This window comes from Lissotriton vulgaris, chromosome 9 (genome assembly GCF_964263255.1).
Source record: "Lissotriton vulgaris chromosome 9, aLisVul1.2, whole genome shotgun sequence".
Lineage (NCBI taxonomy): Eukaryota > Metazoa > Chordata > Amphibia > Caudata > Salamandridae > Lissotriton > Lissotriton vulgaris.
The window spans coordinates 28,243,585-28,265,286 of NC_141697.1; the positions used below are offsets into that span (position 1 = coordinate 28,243,585).

The following is a 21,702-nucleotide window of genomic DNA, read 5'->3' on the forward strand; positions in this document are numbered from 1 at the left end:
ACCGGAAATGTGGTCTTTGCGCGGAATGTCTAGTATGAGTCTGGCTGAAGCGTTTTGGATGCGTTGGAGTTTTTTCTGAAGTTTTGCGGTGGTACCGGCGTACAGGGTGTTTCCGTAGTCCAGGCGGCTTGTAACCAGTGCGTGGGTGACCGTTTTTCTAGTTTTGGTGGGGATCCAGCGAAATGTTTTTTTGAGCATGCGAAGAATGTTGAAGCATGATGATGAGACTGCGTTGACTTGTCTGGTCATCGAGAGGGAGGAGTCCAGGATGGCGCCCATGTTACGTGCGTGGTCCGTTGGGATGGGTGCTTTTCCTAGGGCCGCTGGCCACCAAGAGTAGTCCCAGGCGGAAGGGGAAGTACCTACGATGAGGACTTCTGTCTTGTCCGAGTTCAGTTTTAGACGGCTGTGCTTCATCCATTCGGCTACTTCTTGCATCCCTTCATGTAGGTTAGTTTTGGCGGTGGTAGGGTCTTTGGTGAGTGAGAGGATCAGTTGAGTGTCATCAGCGTAGGAGATGATGTTGAGGTTGTGTTGGCGTGTGATGGCCGCGAGGGGGCTCATGTATACGTTGAAGAGGGTAGGACTGAGTGATGATCCTTGTGGCACGCCGCAGATGACTTCGGTGGCCTCTGACTTAAACGGTGGGAGGCGGACTCTCTGAGTTCTTCCGGCAAGGAACGAGGTGATCCAGTCCAGTGCTTTTCCTTGGATTCCGATCTTGTTGAGGTGTTGTATAAGGGTGCTGTGACAGACTGTGTCGAAGGCTGCGGAGAGGACAAGGAGGATGAGGGCGACTGTGTCTCCGTTGTCCAGTAGTGTTCGAATGTCGTCTGTTGCTGCGATGAGGGCGGTTTCGGTGCTGTGTTTGGCTCGGAAGCCGGACTGTGAGGAGTCGAAGGATTTGTTGGTTTCGAGGAAGGCGGCGAGCTGGTTGTTGACTGCTTTCTCAATGACTTTGGCCGGGAATGGTAGGAGCGAGATGGGGCGGTAGTTTTTGAGTTCGGTGGGGTCTGCTGTGGGTTTTTTGAGAAGGGCGCTGAGTTCGGCGTGTTTCCAGCTTTCCGGGAAGGTGGCGGAGTTGAGGGAGCAGTTGATGACGTCTCGGAGGTGGGGGTGCGATGATGGAGTCTGCTTTGTTGAAGATGTGGTGAGGACATGGGTCTGTGGGGGATCCTGAGTGGATGGAGTTATCAGGCGAATGGTGTCCTCAGTGGAGATTGGGTTCCAGTCATAAAGGATGTTCGAGGGGGGTTTAGGTTCGGAGGTAGGTTGGGTGGGTTGGTCTCCGGGTTGGTTGTCGAAGCTGTTATGGATGTTGGCGATTTTGTCGTGGAAGAATGAAGCTAGGGAGTCGCAAAGGATTTGAGAGGGAGTGATGTCGTTGGAGTTGGCAATGGGGTTGGTAAATTCTTTGACGATGTTGAATAGTTCCTTGCTGTTGTGGGCGTTGTTGTCTAGTCGGTCTTTGAATGCGGATTTCTTGGCTGACCGGATCAGTTGGTGGTGTTTACGGGTGGCGTTTTTGAAGGCGTCTCTGGTGCTAGTGTTTGGGTCTTTTTTCCTGGCTTTCTCAAGGGAACGGCAGAGTTTCTTGGATTTCTTAAGGTCATCGTTGAACCAGGGGGCGTTTTTGCTGCCTAGCTTGTTTTGACATTTTTTCAAGGGTGCTAGGTTGTCGGCGCTGTGGGTTAGCCATTGTGTGAGGTTGATGGCTGCTTGGTTAGGGTTCGACGAATAGGCAGGGGGGTTTTGAAGAAGCGATGTGGAGATCTGGTCAATGGTGATTTTGTTCCAGTTTCTTCGCAGAGTTGGTTGGGGGTGGTTGTGGATTTTGGTCTTTTTGTAGTTAAAGTGAACGCAGCTGTGGTCCGTCCAATGGAGAGCTGTGGTGTGATTGAAGGAGATGTGCTTGCTGGAGGTGAAGATAGGGTCGAGTGTGTGTGTCCTGCGTAGTGGGTGGGGGTGTTTACAAGTTGTTTGAGTCCGAGGTTGGCAAGATTGTCCAGAAGGGTGGTGGTGTTCCTGTCGTTGCTCTTTTCCAGGTGGAAATTGAGGTCTCCCAGTAGAATGTAGTCCTTGGAGGGGAGGGCGTGTGGGGTGATGAAATCCGTGATGTCTTCACTGAATTGTGTACGGGGTCCTGGTGGCCTGTAGAGGAGGGTGCCTCTGAGTGTGGTCTTGGGGTCGGTGTGGATCTGGAAGTGAAGATGTTCGGCGATAGCGAGGTTGTCGTCTGAGCTGGTTGAGACGCGGATGGAGTTCTTATGGACGATGGCGATGCCTCCTCCTGTTTGGATGGTGCGGTCTTTTCGGATGATCTTGTAGCCGTCCGGGATGGCTATGGTGATGTCTGGAGCTGATGAGGCGTTCATCCATGTTTCTGTTAGGAAGGCGACGTCCGGAGAAATGGTGTCTAGTAGATTCCATAGGCCGATGGCGTGTCTGTGGACCGAGCGGGTGTTGAGCAGGATGCATTTAAGGTGGTTAGTGTCGGATCTCTGTTTGGTGTTTGTGGATTAGGTGTGGGTCTTGGTGCAGTCGAACTTGCAGGAGAGGCAAGTGAAGGGTCCATGGGTGTGTCCCGGTGCAGCTTGGTGGCAGTTTGGTGGGCGGCCGGAGTTGAGGGCAGTGAGGGTTGCAGCGTCGTATGTAATGCGGGTGGGCTGGGGATTGCGGGGGCCAGGGGGTCTGGCGCTGTACGCGGTCCAGGCGCGGACGGGTGTAGACGGGCTTATCTTTTGGCACGACCGCTGCGCGTGGACGCTGCGCGTTGAGACATCTGTCATGAATGGAGAGTGGAGGGGGCGGAGCGTGGGAGGGGCAGCAGGGAGGCGGTAGCGTGGGGGGAGGGACGGGCTGGGGGCACAACAAAATGGCAGTAACAAACAAGGTAAACACGACGATACCGGGGTCAACAACAACAGTCAGAAGTTCTAACAATGCAAAGCGCAGGTCAGCGCAGGCGATATAAACTCGGCACAGAATTAAAAAAAGCAGCAACGTGGAGCACAGCGCTACGATACCAGGGGGCACAGGCACTGGATCGCAACTTCAGCAGCGAGGAGATGCCAGGGGCCAGGAGGGAGCGACCACCTCTGTCGAAGACAGGCTGGTCACAGAGGAGCGCCGGACCGATATTCAGTTATCCAGTGGGTGGGAGGGGCAGCAGGGAGGCGGTAGCGTGGGGGGAGGGACGGGCTGGGGGCACAACAAAATGGCAGTACCAAACAAGGTAAACACGACGATACCGGCATTGCAGGCTCAAACTCGCCTCACCAGAATGGGCAGCCACTGAACGGTAGAACGATAATTAAACTGATGGGAACAATGGCCTCCTGCATGCCACTCGTTTCACACGCACACTGCACATGCACCCAGTTCAGGAGTGATTGCAGAACAAGAGAGTTGGAGGATTTGGTGGTTGTCACAGAGGGTTCAGAGAGATGCAATGGTGCAACACAGGTCACATTATTGTGGGGAAACACTTCGAATTACCAACTATACAGATGCGTACTGCATGGGAAGAAGGACACACATAGGAAGCCTCAATATTGGAGGCCTATGGAGCCCGACTCAGGCAGTCAAGTACATAAACGTGTTGGCGCCCAAGGCTATTCTTGTAGCAATGAAGGCCTTTCATGCCTTGGTTAAGGTAAAAATGGTGCTGATCCAAACAGACAACATTACCACAATGTTATGTAAACAAGCGGGAGGAAGAAGATCATACCCTCTCTCCAAGCTGGTCCAGGTCATATGGAAGTGGGCCATCCAAAGAGGCACGACCCTTGTGACAATACTCCTGCCGGGTAAACCAAATGTACAGGCCCACAAACTAAGCAGACCAGCAAATGCAACCCACGAATTGGAGCCAAAGCAACTAAATGTAATTTTCACATGTGGGGCACATCAGACATAGAATTATATTGAACCGTAGAAAATGCAAAATGCCAAGACTTTACTTCCCGGTTCAGACACCATTGATCCAAGGTGAATGCCCTGTTGATAAACTGGTTAGAGAAATTCACATATGCTTTTTCTCCCAATACCATTAGGTCATATAGTAATTGTCAAAAATAGTCTTAACAATGCATTGATACTACAGCCATAAAATCACAATTTTATGAGATTAAAATTTTAATTGCTAAAACATTTACAAATTCATCATCAATTTACACTTTGCTAATAAACAATTACACAGTTTATTTCTCAGGTACCGCGCAGCATGTGGGTACCTGGAAATACGAAACATCACGCAAGGACTAGTGTCATATTTACAAATGCTTAAAGAATCCGCTACCTCCTTACTCCCAATAGCAACCACAATGGTTTAATCTATTTTATTCTTATGTCTTTTAAAGCACTACAATTAAGAGAAAATGGGCCTTAGTTTTGTTTGCCTGCTTGCAAAATGGGCATAACTTGCTAGTTTGGTTTGCCTACACCCAAGAACTCATATCATAAGTGATTATAGCAGGAGAATGCCTTACCGCAGCTCAGGGTAAAGAGCTTTGGCAAAGTCTGAGTGTGTAAACCGTAAAATCCTTGTACTTGTAATGCCATTTCACTGTCAAAACAGATTTGTCAATCTGCCCATAGTCGATAAAGTATGCAGTTTTCTCTTTACAGCATTGCCAAAACTGTGCATTTACCAAAGCTGTCCTTTTCCTAGAGTGAAGGGGACCTAGACCAAAATTTGAAATAAACCGAGCTTTTATCAAAATATAAATCCAGTCCGCCATGATGCTCATCCTAATTGCTCCCCAATGGGCGACACAGACCTAGTTCTAAGACCTAATTGAGATCTCCAGGGGAACAATAATAAAGCTTCCAGTGGTTCAAGACTAACTCACAGTACAGGAAGGACAAGTATGTCACCCAGAGCTGACAAGCCTCAACCTGGCAGCCTATCTCCTGAGTACTTTGAATTTGTGAACCTTGACCTCCTGCAGAGAATTATGGAGATCCTCTGAGATGCAAAGAGGCGAAACACCAGAGGTGCTACGCCGCAAAGTGAAAAAGGTAAAGCCACTGGTGTGATAAGCGGGAACTCATTGATAGTAGAAATATGGACATCGCAGTCATCACAGGCCTAACTCAGTTGCTGGGTGAGAACTTAACTTGCACATCACTCAAGGTTCACCTTTCCTCCATTTTCGGGTACACAAGGGGACTAGTGCAAAAGCTTCTTTAGCACACCAGTCATCCAGAGATTCATAGAAGGGGCAAAAATAGTGGCACCTCCAGGGACCGCACTCAAGCCCACGTGGAATCTTACCATAGTGCTCACTCAGCTAACAAAGGAACCTTTTGAACAAATGTACAAGTCAGAGCTAAAATTTCTAACTCTAAAGATAAGCTTCCTAGTTGCCATAACATCACTGCATAGAGTCCGCAGCTACGAGCACTCCCCACTGAGGAACCATACTTACAGATACATAAGGAAGAGAAAGGGTCATTGAGAGAAAACCCACCCACAATATCTGCCAAAGATGGGGTCATAATTTTATGTAAATCTAACTATACATCTAGCAGCGTTCCTTCAATACCCAAAGGCGCACCCTGAAAGAGCCTTGCACATTCGAAGCGTCCAGAGAACGGTGATGTAAGACCACCAGAAAACCAAGCATTTCAGAATGGGAGAACAGTTCTTGGTTTCATTTGCACCATCAGGCAACGGGACACCAGTGTCTACAGGGACTACCTGTCCCCTTAGACACTGTGGAGTAGACCAGATGCATCATGCAAACAATTCAAACATGCTACAAGAAGGCAGCAGTGACCGAGGAGAAACCAAGGCACACTCCAGGAGAAAGAAGGTTGCGCCCCTAACCTGGAAGATGCATCCCATGATATCTGTATGGCAGCTACCTGGTCGTTCAGACACACCTTCACAGAACATTACTGTGTAGACATTCAAATCAACAAAGAAGTTCAAGTCGGACAAAAAGTGCTAAACACATGTTTGCAAACACCTATTAGTTTCTACCTAGCCTCCCTAAGGAGACCTGTTCTGCAACAAAATAAATACTCTGCATGTGAATCCAGAACTGATTCACGCTTCAAAAAAATGGTACATCCCTCTAGGATTAGTTTTGTAGCATCAAACATTTTCTGGATTCACATGTGGCTCTCCCGCTTCTTTTGGAAATGAAGGGGAGAGTCCTGTATACAGCTGAGGAAGGAACACACCGTTATCGAAGTTTAAAGAAATGAAAGTTGCCAGTGGAAAAAAAGGTTATGAAGAAGGTGACCATGCACAGGAACTTCGGGTAACACGTCTTATGTCACGGACGTCGGACATACCACCAAATTTATTTATTTTTATTTATTTAGAGTTTTATATAGCGCGTAGTTACCCTCGGGCATCCCAGCGCTTGTCCAGGCAACAACAATATCCGCAGAGCCAGGTCAGATGCATCACATTGGGAATAGGTGTGTTTTCAGAAGCTTCCGAAAACGAAGAGTGCCAGACTCTAAGCGCATCTTCAGCGGAAGCGCGTTCCAGAGAGTGGCTGTATGGACTGAAAATCTTCTACCACCAGTACGGGCCTTATGAACCCTGGGAACCTGAAGCAGATGTTTCTGATCGGAGCGCAAAGCTCTGTTAGCTTTATAAGGCACCACTAACTTCCTTAGAATGGAAGGTCCTTTCCCCTGGAGGATTCTATGTGCTGTACAGAGAGCTTTAAATTTAACCCTCTCCCGCACTGGAAGCCAATGCAGTGACTTCAGGGCAGGTTTAGCTGACTGTCTCCTTGGCACGTTCGTCAGCATCCTAGCCGCGGCGTTTTGGACCCACTGAAGCTTGCTGAAAGTTGCTTCAGGGGCGCCAAGGAAAATAGCGTTACAATAGTCGAGCCTTGAAATAATCAGGCCCTGAATGAGTAGCTTCCTCGATGTCAAAGGGAGGAGAGGCAAGACTTTTCGAGCTGACCGGAGGAGCCCAAAACAGACCCCTGCCGTTTTCTTAGCCTGAGTCTTGAAAGAGAGGTCTTGCTCTAGCCAAACCCCCAAGCTCTTGATCTCCTGCTTGGGGCTGGGGAGCTCGCCCAGGCAGCTGGGCCAGATGGTCGAAGGGAGTGAGGGAGTCTTATGCCCTAGCAACATTATTTCGGTCTTAGAACTGTGGTCGATGCCCACAAAAACAGGAAAAAAATAAAAAGAGAAAGGAAATCTAGGTGGCGGAGCAGTCAGACCTGTGAATCCAGAAAATTCTTCAAGCAGGCAAACTTCTTACAAGTAAGTAACCTTTTCATTTTGCACCATCTGGGAAACTGGGTTACTCCACAGAAAATGAGTCTTAGTCCTTCTGGAAAATAACACTCCAGTGGGAGAAAATTGTTCAGCAGATAACGTCCTGAGCTCTGACGTCAGAAACATTTTTGATAGAGATCAAACAAACCTAGTTAGTTTGGATAGAACTTTTAAACAAAGATTTGAGTATCTGACGAGTTTCAGACATTTCTCACCCCAGGTTTACATCACACAAATTCCAATATCTAGTAAGAGGATGTATACTTGTCCTTAGTCCTCTGAGAATTTTCCGTATTAATGAGTGTTTCCCCAGTTTATTGTCTGCAATATTGTCCAACTAAGCTTGACTATTGTGTAACACAACGTCAGAAGGAAGAGATGCTAGAAAATGAGTCCCTTCTGAGACATTGGCCGATAACAGATTAACACTGGATTCGAGACACCAGCTGGTTCCGTGGGACTACACATTTTCTTGTTACCAAGAGGTGGCCTGAAACCACTGGGTGGGGATATTGGCCCCTACAGTTAGTCAGAAGATACCTGAAAAAGAATTGGAAAATCTACTGACGTGAAACCGAGATCTGTCAAGCTTGAACACTCCAGAATGGTGACACTATGATCAGGATTCCTAATTGTCTTCATTTTTTCCAGGCATCTGGATATCATGAGAACTGGGGAGGGAAAAGGCGTAAGGGAGGAATGCATCCAAGGCCAGTGCTTTGGGGTCCGGCTTCCCATTGAAGAATTTGGGAAGATGTGCACTGAGACGAGAGGCGAATAGATTGATGGAAAAATGCCTCACTGGAAACAATGGACCAGAGCAAAGCCTCGGCTTTGAAGCTTCAACTGGATATTTGTATGCTGGCACAAATATATATATTAGCTCCACATCTGAGAGTGCGGAAATTATAATGAAAGAAACTGACGTCAATGCGCTTTAATGGTACATATATGTGGCTCTTAGAGAGATTCTAAAGGTGAGGAATCTGCAGTTAGAGTATCCATCACAAAGAGCATTACTTTTAATATCCCCTCACTGTTAATTTGTGCCAGGAATTAGTTGCCACATCAGAAATGATGTCTCTCGTGTTTAACCTCCCTCCATTACAAGTTGGGCCAGCAGCACTTACCGTCTGATTGCTCCTCAGTGCCGCAGTGATTCAGTTCTTCTGACATTATACACCCCCAGGACACCTCCATCCCTAGTTCCAGACCTTTGCTGACTTGGGGATAATTTTGTAGGTCAAATGACACATTGGCTACCTCAACCTCACCTTCGATGAGACCAGTGGTCCAGAGTTGGAGGAGCAGATACTTTTCCTAAAGGTACTGGTCTCAGTTGTCCATTTGGTAGCAGTAGAGTGGGAAAGCAGCAGGAATGGTGCACCCCTGCCATGTACGTGGAATGCCTTTTCAGACCTTTACATGTGATTTGCTCAATGTGAGACTTGACAACTGAGTGGCGAGAGGATAAAACTACCCTGATACAAAGGGCTTCTCTGTGTTGAAGGTACTAACCTCTCCAAAGCATATAGACTTTATCATTACAGCTCAGTTAAAATTATATCTAAAAAGTGCAGTGCTCTTCTGAAATCCTTTACACATTGTGATGGCACTTGCTGTGAAGTTGATTAGAACACAGTAATATGATTGTGCATTGTTGTTCTGTGATTTGTTTGGTCTTGTGAGTAGACATGGGAGGCACTGCCAAACTGCATGATATTTCTGCCCGCTGCTGTGGCTATACAAGGCCTGGCATAAACCAATGTTTCCTACATGCAAAGAACCTGAAAGGTGTTCAGTGTCTGTAAAGCAATGCTAGTCAAGTTGAAGGTAAGATGGCACAAAAAAGGATGACCTTGCATGTAAAGTGCCTCTAACAGTTGCTTTCTTTGTGTCCCAGATGCTGAAATGAACGATGGTAATGTGGAGACGCATGTTGGCACCACAGATGTAGCTGCCAGTCAGCACGTTCTGGTCTGCACTCTTCACGAGCTGGGGGTGCTTGTGCAGGGTCTGGGCACCACGGCTGCACCACTGCTGAAGGATTCCAGCTCAGGTAACTACAAGCGAGTTCAGAGCAGCTGTTTACCCACTGGCATACCAGTATACTTCATAGGGAGGTATCACTTGAAAGCTAGTCTGCATGTCATTGGTGCTCTGATCTTAAAATTGAATTGTTACTTTTTATGCTGAGTATGTTCTTGATATTGCTATAGAGGTGGTGTCCGTGTGGATGTTTGGTGAAATGGCGAATCTCTGGAGTGGATGGCTCCCATTTTGATATTTGGGCATTAATGCTTGCATAGCACAAATCTAGCGACGGGGCAATAGAGCGATGCAGATGTTATTTAAAAACAAATAAAAAAATGTACAGCTCGACCGCAAGGAACGATTTGCTGCAACTGAATGGCGGATTATGGCTCCTATCTTAAGTGAAGGAGCAAAAGTTTGAGTTGAATCTGTGAAGGGATGTTGTTCTAGCATGAAAATGCTTATTTTCTTGTCTTCATTTTGTACCTTTGCCTTTCCAGTCTGATAAATGACTTCACTTAAAACCTTTGTAGGAGGTTGATGTAGATATCCTCCTGCTGAGTGCCCATTGTCCTCCTCTTTATTTCAGGAGTTTTGGACACAATCACTTCTGTCCTCCTACACCCCAGTGCCTCAGCCCGATTGTCTGCAGCCTGGTGTTTGCGCTGCATTGCTGTGGCGCTGCCGTCATACATCTCCCCGCTTCTGGATCGCTGCATCGAGCGTCTGGGTGCATTGAAGTCTTCGCCCGAGGCTGTAGCTGGCTACAGTTGTGCAGTGGCTGCACTGCTTGGGGCTGTGAGGCACTGTCCACTGGGAATACCTCATGGCAAAGGGAAGGTAAGTCTCGCTGTGTGCTGATCTGCAAGAAAGATACTTCTCTTTTCCATTTGTCACTTTTTAGATCTCGCCTAGCGATGCAGCGAAGCTGCTCGCTAAGCGAATACTATTGTCGCTGACTGCTTAGCGAATTGGGACAGGAGAGGTGCACGAGCTTACCAAAGCCATTGCAGTCAATGGCTGTGACCTGCGCTTTAGGAGACACGTGCTGTGAATACGCGCGCTTTAGGAGACAAGCGATGTGAACGCGCGTGTCTCTTCTCGCACTCTCCTACACTTTCACAGCGCGGGTCTCGTAAGGCGCGCGGTCACAGCCATTGACTGCAATGGCTTTGGTAAGCTAGTCAGCAGGGCTGCACGTCGGGAAGGCTCCGTGGCCGCTTCAGTAGAGCTGGGTTGCGCTGTACACCGGCAGCATGTCTGTGCCGTGCTGGTGGGACCGGTAAGGAGTGACCGCGCTGCTACTGTGTTTGTTCGCTACGAACGCCAGGCCTGGGGCAGTCCATAATATTGTAAGTGATCTCTCGCGGTGAACGAGGGCCTCACACCCAGGCTGCACCGACAGTACCAGTATTACTTGTATGAGTTGCGTCTACCGGAAATTAGCTACTGCGGTAACCTTGTATCTGTGCCTCTGCAGCCCCTCACAGATTCAAGAACAGAGGTGCGACACTTGCGGCTACCAAAATACTTATGTTGCGTTATGTTAGGTTACATTATTTTATATTAGCCATGTGTAGCACATTTCGGCCATTTCCTACATTAATATGTCTCGTTGTCCTTAATACACTTGCGACCAAAAGGCAGAAGTTATTTCTCAGTGCGCAGTCACTCAGTGCTTTGCTGTGGCTGCTATGGAGTGTCACTGCTGCCCACAGCCACTGGGAGGCACTGCATCACATCTGTGTCCATTGAACACCATCTAATGCAAGACTTTGACTAGTCGCTAAGAGATGGTGCAGTACTGGTGCCTGTCTCTGGTCCTTCCAAGGCATCTTTTAATGCCATATTCTAGCCGCTAAAAGTTTTCTCCATGCTAGCTTTATTATTGGATTGTAACATCTATATAGCACTTACTAACTCTGTGTGGAGCACTGAAGTGTTTGCTTACATGGGTAGTACGCTGCAGAGTGTAAGGTGTGCGGTTGGAAGGTATTGTCTTATGTTTTGATCCTTTGTGATGTCTTTCCATGTCGTGTGTGATGGCCACCAAGGTGCAGTTACGCAACTGTCGGTGGTGTGATGGATCAGGAAGTGGCTGGTGCTTGTGATATTTCCGCCTTGGCCATCTATTGCACCTGTGTCCTCCGGGTAGATTTCAGCTAACGCCACATTTGTTGCTTGACATACTCCAGTCCTAGGCCCTCTAACAACCCCTCCCCACTTCACTAGCCTCTCTCCGTCCTCATTCCATTCCCAATTTTTCTCCAACTCAGGCCCCTCACTAAACCTTACTTCTCTCCAATGATCATTACATATTCACTCCCTTTCCCCATCCATGGGGCAGACTCGCCCGCAGACACATTTCGGCTTTTGGGAGTCCCGTGTGGAGTGCGGTGGTTCAGTCCTGCCGTCATAGACACCGCATAACCTGGCAAGCACACATGGTGTTATACATTGTTTTCATGTACCTGCCACGGACAGGTCCGTTCTTGTGTGCTGTGCTGTTTTCCCACCCCCTTCCAGCAGGAAGCCCGCCTTTAAAGAATCACACAAACAAAGATGACGATAAGGTGCTGACACTGTACAGAAACTGGAGAGGTGGCGAGGTTAAACAAACATTTGCAATGCAGTGGGTCTCGCATTTACTCTGGTTTAAGTAATTGGCATTGTAAATGGCAATGCCTTTTATTTCGGTTTTTAAAACCAAACCATAAATAAAGGGCACTTTCATTTACAATGCCAATAGCTCAAACTGCATAAATGCGAAACCTATTGCATTACAAATGCTTGTTATCTTTAAGCATTGTTTACTGAGACACATGCATGCCTTGCCATCAAAAGGTATCTTACAGCAACCACTTTACTTTTTAAGCCAGCTTGCAGCTCAGGATGGCACCTTTCTGCATGCCCAGCTTGCTTGCTTTTTCACCTCCATTGCTGGTTTTTCCCCTGATCTCAAGCAGTTTAAAAGGTCTATGACAGGCCAGAATTAGATCAGTGGACTCCGTGGGATGCTTTATTGTGCAAAGAATATTTCAGGTCACCCTTGTAAATACTTGTGGCCACCACCCATGCAGAGTTCCTCCACACCAAATGGCATTCTCAAATACATCCTAACTTTTAAAGTCCAGCACCCTCTCAAAGTGTGTCCTGTAGTATTGCATCTTTGCCTGGTAGTTTGATGTGTGTGAACTGAGGTTAATGGATCATTTACTAGCAGCTGTGTAAAGTTAGTGTGTCTTGAATAACCGTCTCCCCCAAGAACATTGATTTAGTATTTATTACCAAAAGCAATTTCTAGACTCATCCTGAACTTTCCCTGGTTTGATTCCACCATTTGTAATCTGGAAGCATGGAAGAGTATAGAAATTCCCTTCCATTTACTCGAATCAAATATCCTCATGTAGCTAAGGAATACTGGGTGTCTTGGCACAAAATGACTGTTGCTCATGACCTACTTAGCAGAGGCCAGAGATAGACATGCTACTCTCCCTGTTAAGATTCCGCTGTTTGCATGTAATGTATTGGGAAAATTTGGAACTTTAAATTTTGCCCTATTTGTTTTTCCATATTTTAGATTTTTGGTGCTGTTTAAATGCCATTGTCTGCGCACTCCAGCATACTACAATAAGAGATCAGATCTGGGCTACCACAGTGTCTTGAAAATAGCATGGACTCTGTGACTCGGAGGACGGTAACCCACGGACCATGGTCCTTTCAATAACTTGGGTATTTCAGAGGTGACCATGAGCAAGGATTTAGACATTACTGTGCGTATGAACTTCAAAAACCCCAGCTGTTAGCTATGCTAAGCATCAGCCACGCCCAGATATGCAGTTGTAGATAAATCAGTTCAGAACAGTCCAAGCTGGACAAAACAACGTTAAATATTTATTTGACAGCCCTCTGCATATTTCTATTGTAAAACATTGAAATCTCCAAGCCATGGCTTGACCACAGTAAATGGGGATGTGGGGCCCCTCAGCAGTATTGTCGAAATCTGCCCTTCTAGTTTATCTGCAAACACACCTCTTATGTCTCTGTTGCACTTACTCTTTGACATTCTGCATAAACTAAAAGGACCATTATTGTTGGTTCGAAAATCCAATACCTGCCTGGTAGCCTGAGCTTTTCTTGTCTGAGACACTATTTAACTCAGTCAATTACCGCCAATTCCTCGGCAAAGGTTTTGCTTAGCCAGTCTTAAGGAGGCTTCCAAATGTCCTCTCTTTTTACTCGCATCAGCTGCCTCTGCTATGCAGGGTTGCAGCCCTGGGAGTTGTGAGCGGTCTTGGTTCTTCATAAGCAGGCTGTGGTTTGCACAGTACTTGATTTTTGTTTTGATTAGATTAAAAACTTTTAAAGCGCATCAATCGCCCTTAGGCATCAAAGCGCTGTAGCCGACCATCCAGAGAACCATGCTCAGTCTATAAATTGTCGAGGAAGAATGGTCTATAGCGTATAGAGCCAGGTCTTAAGTACTTTCCTGGAAGGCAACAACTCTGGGATAGCCCTCGGGCTTTGCAGGAGTGAGTTCCAAAGTCTGCTTGCCACGATTGAGAATGCTCGATCACCCCATTTCTTCATTTTGGTTGTGGGCGACCATGAGCAGAGTTTGATGTGCTGAGCACCCGTTTTTCCCTGGAGACTGCCAGTGAAACACATTTAATTCTTGATGGACTGGGGAGGAAAAGGGCCTTATGCACTGTGCAGAGTGATTTAAACGTAATGCACTTTATGATAGGATGCCAATGTAAGGCCGGTAGTCCCCTCCCAGCCGACTGGCGCCTGGGAATATCCAGAATTAATCTGGCTGGCGCATTCTGTATCACTTGGAGTTTGTGCTGAGTCTAGGTATAGAGAGTGACAGTAGTCCAGTCTGGACATAACCAGGGCGAGGGCAACTTGCTTATATGCTGACTGAGGGATGAGCAGGATGATTTTCCGGAGCATCCTTATGAGCCAGATGCAGGTTGCCACGGTACGACTAGCCTGGGCGTTAAGATTAATTTCAGTGTCTAGGAGTACTGTGAGATTTTTATCCTTCTTCGCTGGGGTGGGGCAAGTACCTAGTGTGTCTAGCCCCCAGCTGCTATTCTGTGGAGAAGTGTGGCTCAATGGTTAGAGCAGGCAGACCTCGATGCAGAGCTCTAGCCAGGGACCAGGGTTCGATTCCTGCCCCGGCGGTTCTCGGGCTCATTAATTCCCCTGACCGGATATTCTCGCCTTAGTGCCTATTCTGATCATGGGTCCCACGCTGCAACTCTGGGCAATAGCTTGCTTAGTCTCCACAACGGCCCCCACACCGCGAGGGATGCCTGGTCTGCACCATGGGGGTGCCCAGGAGTGGACACTTCACAGGGAAAGCCAGGAAGGGTTTCCTTGCGGTATTCGTACAAGCGCCGGGAAACCCACTGTGGGTAGCTGTGCGTTATACAAGTACAAAAAACATTTACATTTCCACCTCGATGATCCTGTGCCAAACAGCAGCACCTCGGTTTTTTCACCATTGCATTTTAGAAAGGTTCGATCCATCCAGTTTTCCACTGCCGACATGCATAGCTTGAGATTTTCTGCAATGGAGCATGAGTTCTAGGGGATTGACATAATGATCTTTGTATCGTCAGCATATGACAATATCTTCATCCCAAATGCCTGGATTACGGCAGCAAGGGTAGAGGGCACAAAGGTTAAAGAGCGTAGGGCTTAACGAGGAACCCTACGGCACTCCACATCCCAGAGAGAAAACCTCAGAGTAGAATTGCTGTAGCTTCACCCTCTGTGAATGATCCGTAAGGAAGGAGGACAGAAGGGCATTGCTTGATGTGTGATACCCTGGTCTTGGAGGCGCTCTATCAGCAGCAGAGGCGAGGTGTTATTAAATGCTGCTGATAGATTAGGAGTATCAATGCTGCACCCTGTCCTTCATCCACAAAGCGCCTGTGGCTGAAATCAGCGTGGTTTCAGTTCCATGTGTTACCTGAAACCGAACTGAGAGTTGTCCAGCCAACCCTGCTGTTCTGCAAATTCCATCAAGTAGAAATTAAGATGTTTCTCTAGAATCTTTGCTGGACACGGAAGCAGTGAAATTGGGCGATCGTTTTTCCAGTCCATACTATCCAGGTTGGTTTTCGTTAGGAGGGGTCTAATAGTTGCCTCCTTCAATTACTTGGTTCATTAAATTGGAGAGAGTTTGAGCTACGGTACTAGCTTCCATGTGAAGAACTGCCGGTGGGCTGGCTTCGAGGGGTGACCCCGATTTTGTGTTAAGTTATTGTTCCACCATCTTAGGGGTAAGATGTAAAGACAGACCTTCTTAAAGAGGCGTGTAAACCAACTACATTGCAATGTTATGCAACAACATGGAAACAATTTGTTATGTTTCTATCACAAACACAAAGTTAACCCTCTTCAGGCAAAGGTACAAACTCTTATGTTATACCTATTGCATTTACAATCTGCAGGATAAGCATATACTTCTAGAAGATTGCATCTTGCAGTTATTGCCGCATATCTCTAAAATAGACAACACATATCCGTGTTTAAAACTTCTGTTATAAAAGCTTTAATGGAGGGACTTAAGATAATAATTCCACCTAGACTTTCCCCTGTCCCACTATGGAATTTAAACATGGTCTGTGAGAAAGTGGCTCTATATGTACTGGACTAGAATGAAGTACAGTGTGTATAGAGTCCACCAACCCCAGAGGTATAACAGAGGTTAAAGTCAGGACTGACCTTACTCTCCAAATTGGAAGCTTGGTCGAGCAGTAAGGCAGTACCAGAGGACAGTGTAAAGCATTTGTTATGTTATGTTATGTTATGTGGTTTTTATTAGGCGCACAGATGCTCCAGCTAAGGAGCGTCCTGGCGCCCGACAAGGCAGCTACACAACACAACTAAATAAAAAACAGCACAAACAAAATGACTAAGGGAATAAAAATGTTTTCACGGCGCGACGAAAAGAAAGCAAATCGCTCATAGCGCGGATTGCCGGGGGCAAGGAGTTCCACAAAGCAGCGGCCCGCACTCGAAATGAGCGTCCACCGGCCCTGCTTCGCTTAAAGCGCGGTACCACGGCCAATTCGAGGTCTGCCGATCTTAAGGGTCGTGCTGGGATGTAGTTGGCCATGAGGGTCGTGAGGATCGTTGCCGGGGACCCCTTCAAGATCTTATAGGCGACGCAGAGGACCTTAAACTGAATCCGCTGCGCCACCGGGAGCCAATGCAGCGCTCGTATGGTGCTGGAGGTAGGACAGAATCTTGGAAGGCCTACCACCGCTCTCGCTGCTGCATTCTGGATCCGTTGCAGGCGCCCGATCTCAGCTACGTTCAATCCGGCCAGCAAAGAACTAGCATAATCCAGCCTGGAGATGACGGTAGCTTGGATTATGAGTTGCCGAGTGGGGGCATCGAAGAACTTTAGCACAGGACGGAGCCCACGCAAGATGCCGAAGCAACAAGCAGCCGTGCGTTTAGTGTGGCATGCAAACGTAAGGGAAGGGTCCAACCAGACCCCGAGGTTTTTAAGCTCGGCGACTGGGATGGGAGCAGAACCCAACTCCTCCGGCCACCATCTCTCTCCCCACAGTTCCGGTTGCCTACCAAATACCATCACCTCGGTCTTACTAGCGTTTAGCTGGAGACAATTGAGCGTCATCCAGCTAGCGACCGCCCTCAGTCCTTGTTGAAACCTAGGAGCGTCGACTTCCGCATCCCCGCAGATCGTGACCGCTAGCTGGGTGTCATCGGCATATGACACCATGGTCATACCCCATTGTTTGACAACCTCAGCTAGCGGCCTTACGTACAGATTGAACAGCGTAGGACTCAGCGAGGAGCCTTGGGGGACGCCCAGGTTCAACGGATGGAATTTTGACTGATAAGGTGGGACGGTCACGCTAAAGGCCCGGTTGGATAAGAACGACCGGAACCAGTCGAGAGCAGTGCCGGTAACACCAGCCTCCTCTAAACGCTGCAGGAGGATAGGGTGCGAGACGGTGTCAAAGGCAGCGCTTAGATCTAATAGCACCAGCGCTGCCGTTTGTCCCGCGTCAAGCACGGAGCGAAGATGCTCCACCATATAAAGCAGAGCCGTCTCCGTGCTATGACCTGCCCTAAACCCATTCTGCGTGGCGTCGAGTATATCAGCTCGACGGAGATGTTCCGAGAGAGCGGCATTTACGTGTGCCTCCATCACCTTAGCCGGCCACGGCAAGAGTGAAATAGGCCGATAGCTCTCCGGCTTGCTCCCATCCAGGCTAGGTTTCTTCAGGATCGGACGAACCATGGCTCGCTTCCACTTCAGTGGAACTACGCCAGATGTAAGTGACGCATTGACCAAGGGACAAAGCGGAGAGATGTCGTGTGCCGCCAGGTCCTTGAACACTTCAGGGCAAAGTGGATCCTCAGGGGACCCAGACTTCACTCTGCGAGCCAAAGTGCCTAGGCTATCAGAGTTTAACAAAGGTAGAGAACATAATCCCTCAGATGGTGGTGGCTTAGGAGATGTAATCGCCGAGGGAACGACCACAGGAAAGGCTCGATAGATGGCATTCACCTTTTCCAGGAAAAACTCTGCCAACTTTTCACAGTGCTCCACAGAGCTCTGGTGTGATGTTGTAACTTTTTTGGCAGTAAGGTCTTTCAATACCTTAAAGATAGCCTTTGCCGGGTTCGAACTGTTCCTGAATTGTGTCGCATAAAAAGCGGCACGGGTTCTACACACCGCCCGATGGTACACCTTCACTGTTGCCTGATATAAGACTTTCTTAGAGCTGGAATAGGCTTTGCGCCATGCCCGCTCTGCGCGCCTGCAAGACACCTTCAGAGCCCGCAGAGAGTCGTCGTACCAGGGGCTGGCCTTGCCAGATCCAGTTTTACAGGTCACCAAGGGGATGAGGGTGTCCAAGGCCCTGGAGACCCAGTCGCTAAACCTGTCGTACATCTGATCCGGTGGACCTGAGACGTCAAGCGGGTCAGCTGATAAGAGATGAAAGAACTCATCCAGCTTAAGTTTGTTCCAGCGTCTTCTTGGAACAGAACACACCATTGGCTTAGATGGACTAGCCACGATAGGGCAGTGGAACTGTATCAAATAGTGATCAGTCCATGCCAGAGGTGTGTAGCTGGTGACACAGACTTCCGTCAGATTGGTAAAGAACGGGTCAAGGGTGTGACCCCCTGAGTGTGTGGGCTGCGTCACCAACTGATTCAGCTGTAACGCCTCAAGGTCTGCCAGGAAACTGGATACTGAGGGACTACTGGAGTTGTTAAAGTGCAGATTTAAATCTCCAATGATGGTAAAATTGGAGCACCCCGTAGCCAGATTGCTAATAGCCTCAGGTAACGCTGCTCTAAAGGCCACTTCACTCCCCGGGGGCCGATAAATTACAAGTCCCGACAGGGTGAAGTTGGATGAAATAGCGACCTTAAACAGGGCGCTTTCGCACCCCGAGATCTTTTGCCCATGCCATGTGGTAGGGTAACAGGACTTGACGGCAAGAGCAATACCCCCGCCTCTTGAGGTCCTATTCAAGGTGAATACCGAGTATTCCGGCGGGAAGGCCAGATTGACAATGGCCGTGTCAGCATCCTGCAGCCAGGTCTCTGTTACACAGAATAGGTCAGGCAACTCCCTGCCTAGCAGGTCATTAATGTCAAGATGGTGCTTGACAAGCGACCTAGCGTTAAGATTCCAAATGCTAATACCTGGTGACGGGCTTAGGGGCGTGCGCAGGACGTCCCCGCAGCTCCTGCTTACGGGGGCAGCCAGCGTAAAGCATCCGCAGCCACACGATAACGGGCCGCATAAGGGATCCACCCTAGGTGTAGAGCAGGGTGGCTGCGTCCTCTCAATGGCAACCAGACTATCTCTAGTATAGCACCGCATGATGTAGAATAGACCGACCAGGAGGGGGGCCAGAGTCCAGCCACGACCAGCGCGTCCTGTCGCGGACGGGCGCAGACGGGCAGGACTCTGGCACGACTCCGGCATGCGACGGCGTCCCAGCTGCGCGTTCCCGCTGCGCGGGAGAGAGCGACTTTAAGTAGGCGCCGGAATGGAGGGAGGAGCGCGTGGACGCTCCAAGATGGCGCCCGCCGAAAAAAGCCTGGCCCCAAACCAAGATGGCGCTGGTCGCCGATCAGCTACCAGCCCCCGGACCACCCACAGAACCCGGGCCCACCGAAAACGGTGGTGGATATTCCAAATTAAATGCAGGTATGAGGGGGGGGGAGAGCCCAAGCAGTGCACAATTAAAAAATGCTGAAGCAAAGAAAACGATGCAAAAACGCGCTAAATGCGTCAACAAATAATGATTAAAATTTTAAGCGCTTACAAACCGCAGCGCGGTGATATGCCACCTTGTCAGGCCGGCAAATGCCTGAAAGTGCCTTAAGTAGGCGCCGGAATGGAGGGAGGAGCGCGTGGACGCTCCAAGATGGCGCCCGCCGAAAAAAGCCTGGCCCCAAACCAAGATGGCGCTGGTCGCCGATCAGCTACCAGCCCCCGGACCACCCACAGAACCCGGGCCCACCGAAAACGGTGGTGGATATTCCAAATTAAATGCAGGTATGAGGGGGGGGGAGAGCCCAAGCAGTGCACAATTAAAAAATGCTGAAGCAAAGAAAACGATGCAAAAACGCGCTAAATGCGTCAACAAATAATGATTAAAATTTTAAGCGCTTACAAACCGCAGCGCGGTGATATGCCACCTTGTCAGGCCGGCAAATGCCTGAAAGTGCCTTAAGTAGGCGCCGGAATGGAGGGAGGAGCGCGTGGACGCTCCAAGATGGCGCCCGCCGAAAAAAGCCTGGCCCCAAACCAAGATGGCGCTGGTCGCCGATCAGCTACCAGCCCCCGGACCACCCACAGAACCCGTTGTTGTACACACTCAGTCAGCAAAAGGTTTCACACACTCAAGGACTGAACTCCAGGCCAATTGTTTTTATACCAAAAGATATAGGTGTTTTATTTTTAGAACCAACAGGTATCAAAATATACTTTTCTTGTTACGAGTTCTCTCATGTAATTACTTTGCAAAGGAACAATACAGTTTGTGCACACAATTAATACAGTATTGACAGTAAGCAAATACACTCCTAAAACACACTATAGCATTGAGCTCAATGGGTTTTCCACAGTTGATTACTATATAGATTACTTTAGTAGTCCCAGGACTAGATCTTAGATTCAGTCCTGGGGTCTAAACTGAAACCAGATAAGCAAAAACGTTTTAGTTACTGTAGTGAATTTTCATGAATATAAAGCTGTTTTAAAAGTTCACACTTTTCAATAGAAATCTGACAATGTTATTCAATGGGAGAACATTCAGGTTGCAGGTAAATTACGATCGCGTTACTTTTGTAATCCAGTACTGGTCTCCTAGGGCCAGCACTGGGGTCTTAACTCAAAACAGGTAGGTCATTGCGTTTCAGTATTTCGTGTGATTTTTAAATAATATTTCAAGTTTTCAAAAGTAGACCCTTAGAAGAAATTTCATAGAAAAGCAGACAATGGGTTCCTATGGAGTAAATACAGATTTCTAGTAACCCCTCTAGGGATTACTTTTGTAGTTCAGTACTGGGCTGAAAGGTACAGCACTGGCTTCTCCCCTGATCACAGGCGAGTACTTCGGAATTCGGACTTTGGCTGATTTTATGTGAATATTCTTAGATTTCGGAATTTTGCACTTAAAACATTTTCGAGTCAAAATGCATCAATGTTATCCAATGGCAGGTAAGTAAATTACCGGTTTCCAGGTGAGTACTTGGTTGGTGAAGTTAAGGTTCTGGGCATACACTCAGGGGTTCCACAAGGGTCAGGTAAATACAGTTGGTTCACTCCCAGCGGCACAGGGGTGGCCAGGTGCAGAGGTAGGTAGACCCATTGGTATCTAATGAGGGAAGGGGGGCCTTCGGTTGGTGGCTGCTGGCTAGCAGGCTATGCGGCTGTGGGAGCTGGGCTCCTGGTCACTTGCTCAGGGCAAGTAGGATAGGACCCAGGTTGCACTGCCAGGGGCACTCGGGTGGCTGGGTGCAGGGAGCTTTTGAGCAGTCGGGCGCTCAATGTTATCCAATGATGATCTTGAAAAGGGAACAAAGGCTGCAGGCTCGGGGACGGAGACTCTCCAGGGGCGACCAGCACTCTCCGGTGGGAGGGGGCAGGAGCCTAGCGGTGATTGGGCAGGGCTCCCCATCTTCAAAATGGCCGGAACCCGGTGTCGTGCTTCACCTCCTCTCCCCCACCTGAGGGGTGGGGTTGGCACAGGCTGGCACCTCCCCACCCCCCTTCATGACGTAGTTTTTCCCGCCAGTCTTCCCGCCAGAGTGGGGACAGGACTGGTGGGGGTTGGTTGCTGGGTACAGCAAATTGTCTGGAGAAGCTCACCGAGGCGGCTTGCCTTT

General features: G+C 48.5%; 1 protein-coding gene across 4 annotated transcripts in view; it reads left to right on the top strand.

The window, feature by feature from the left end:
- The window catches only part of HEATR5A (HEAT repeat containing 5A), a 502,340-nt gene that overhangs the window by 72,911 nt on the left and 407,727 nt on the right, over positions 1-21,702 (top strand). For all 4 annotated transcript variants that reach the window (XM_086936964.1, XM_086936962.1, XM_086936966.1 and 1 more), the window contains exons 9-10: positions 9,161-9,316; positions 9,881-10,131. In XM_086936964.1, coding sequence (XP_086793090.1) covers positions 9,161-9,316; positions 9,881-10,131 — 407 coding nt within the window. The remainder of the gene's footprint in view (positions 1-9,160; positions 9,317-9,880; positions 10,132-21,702) is intronic.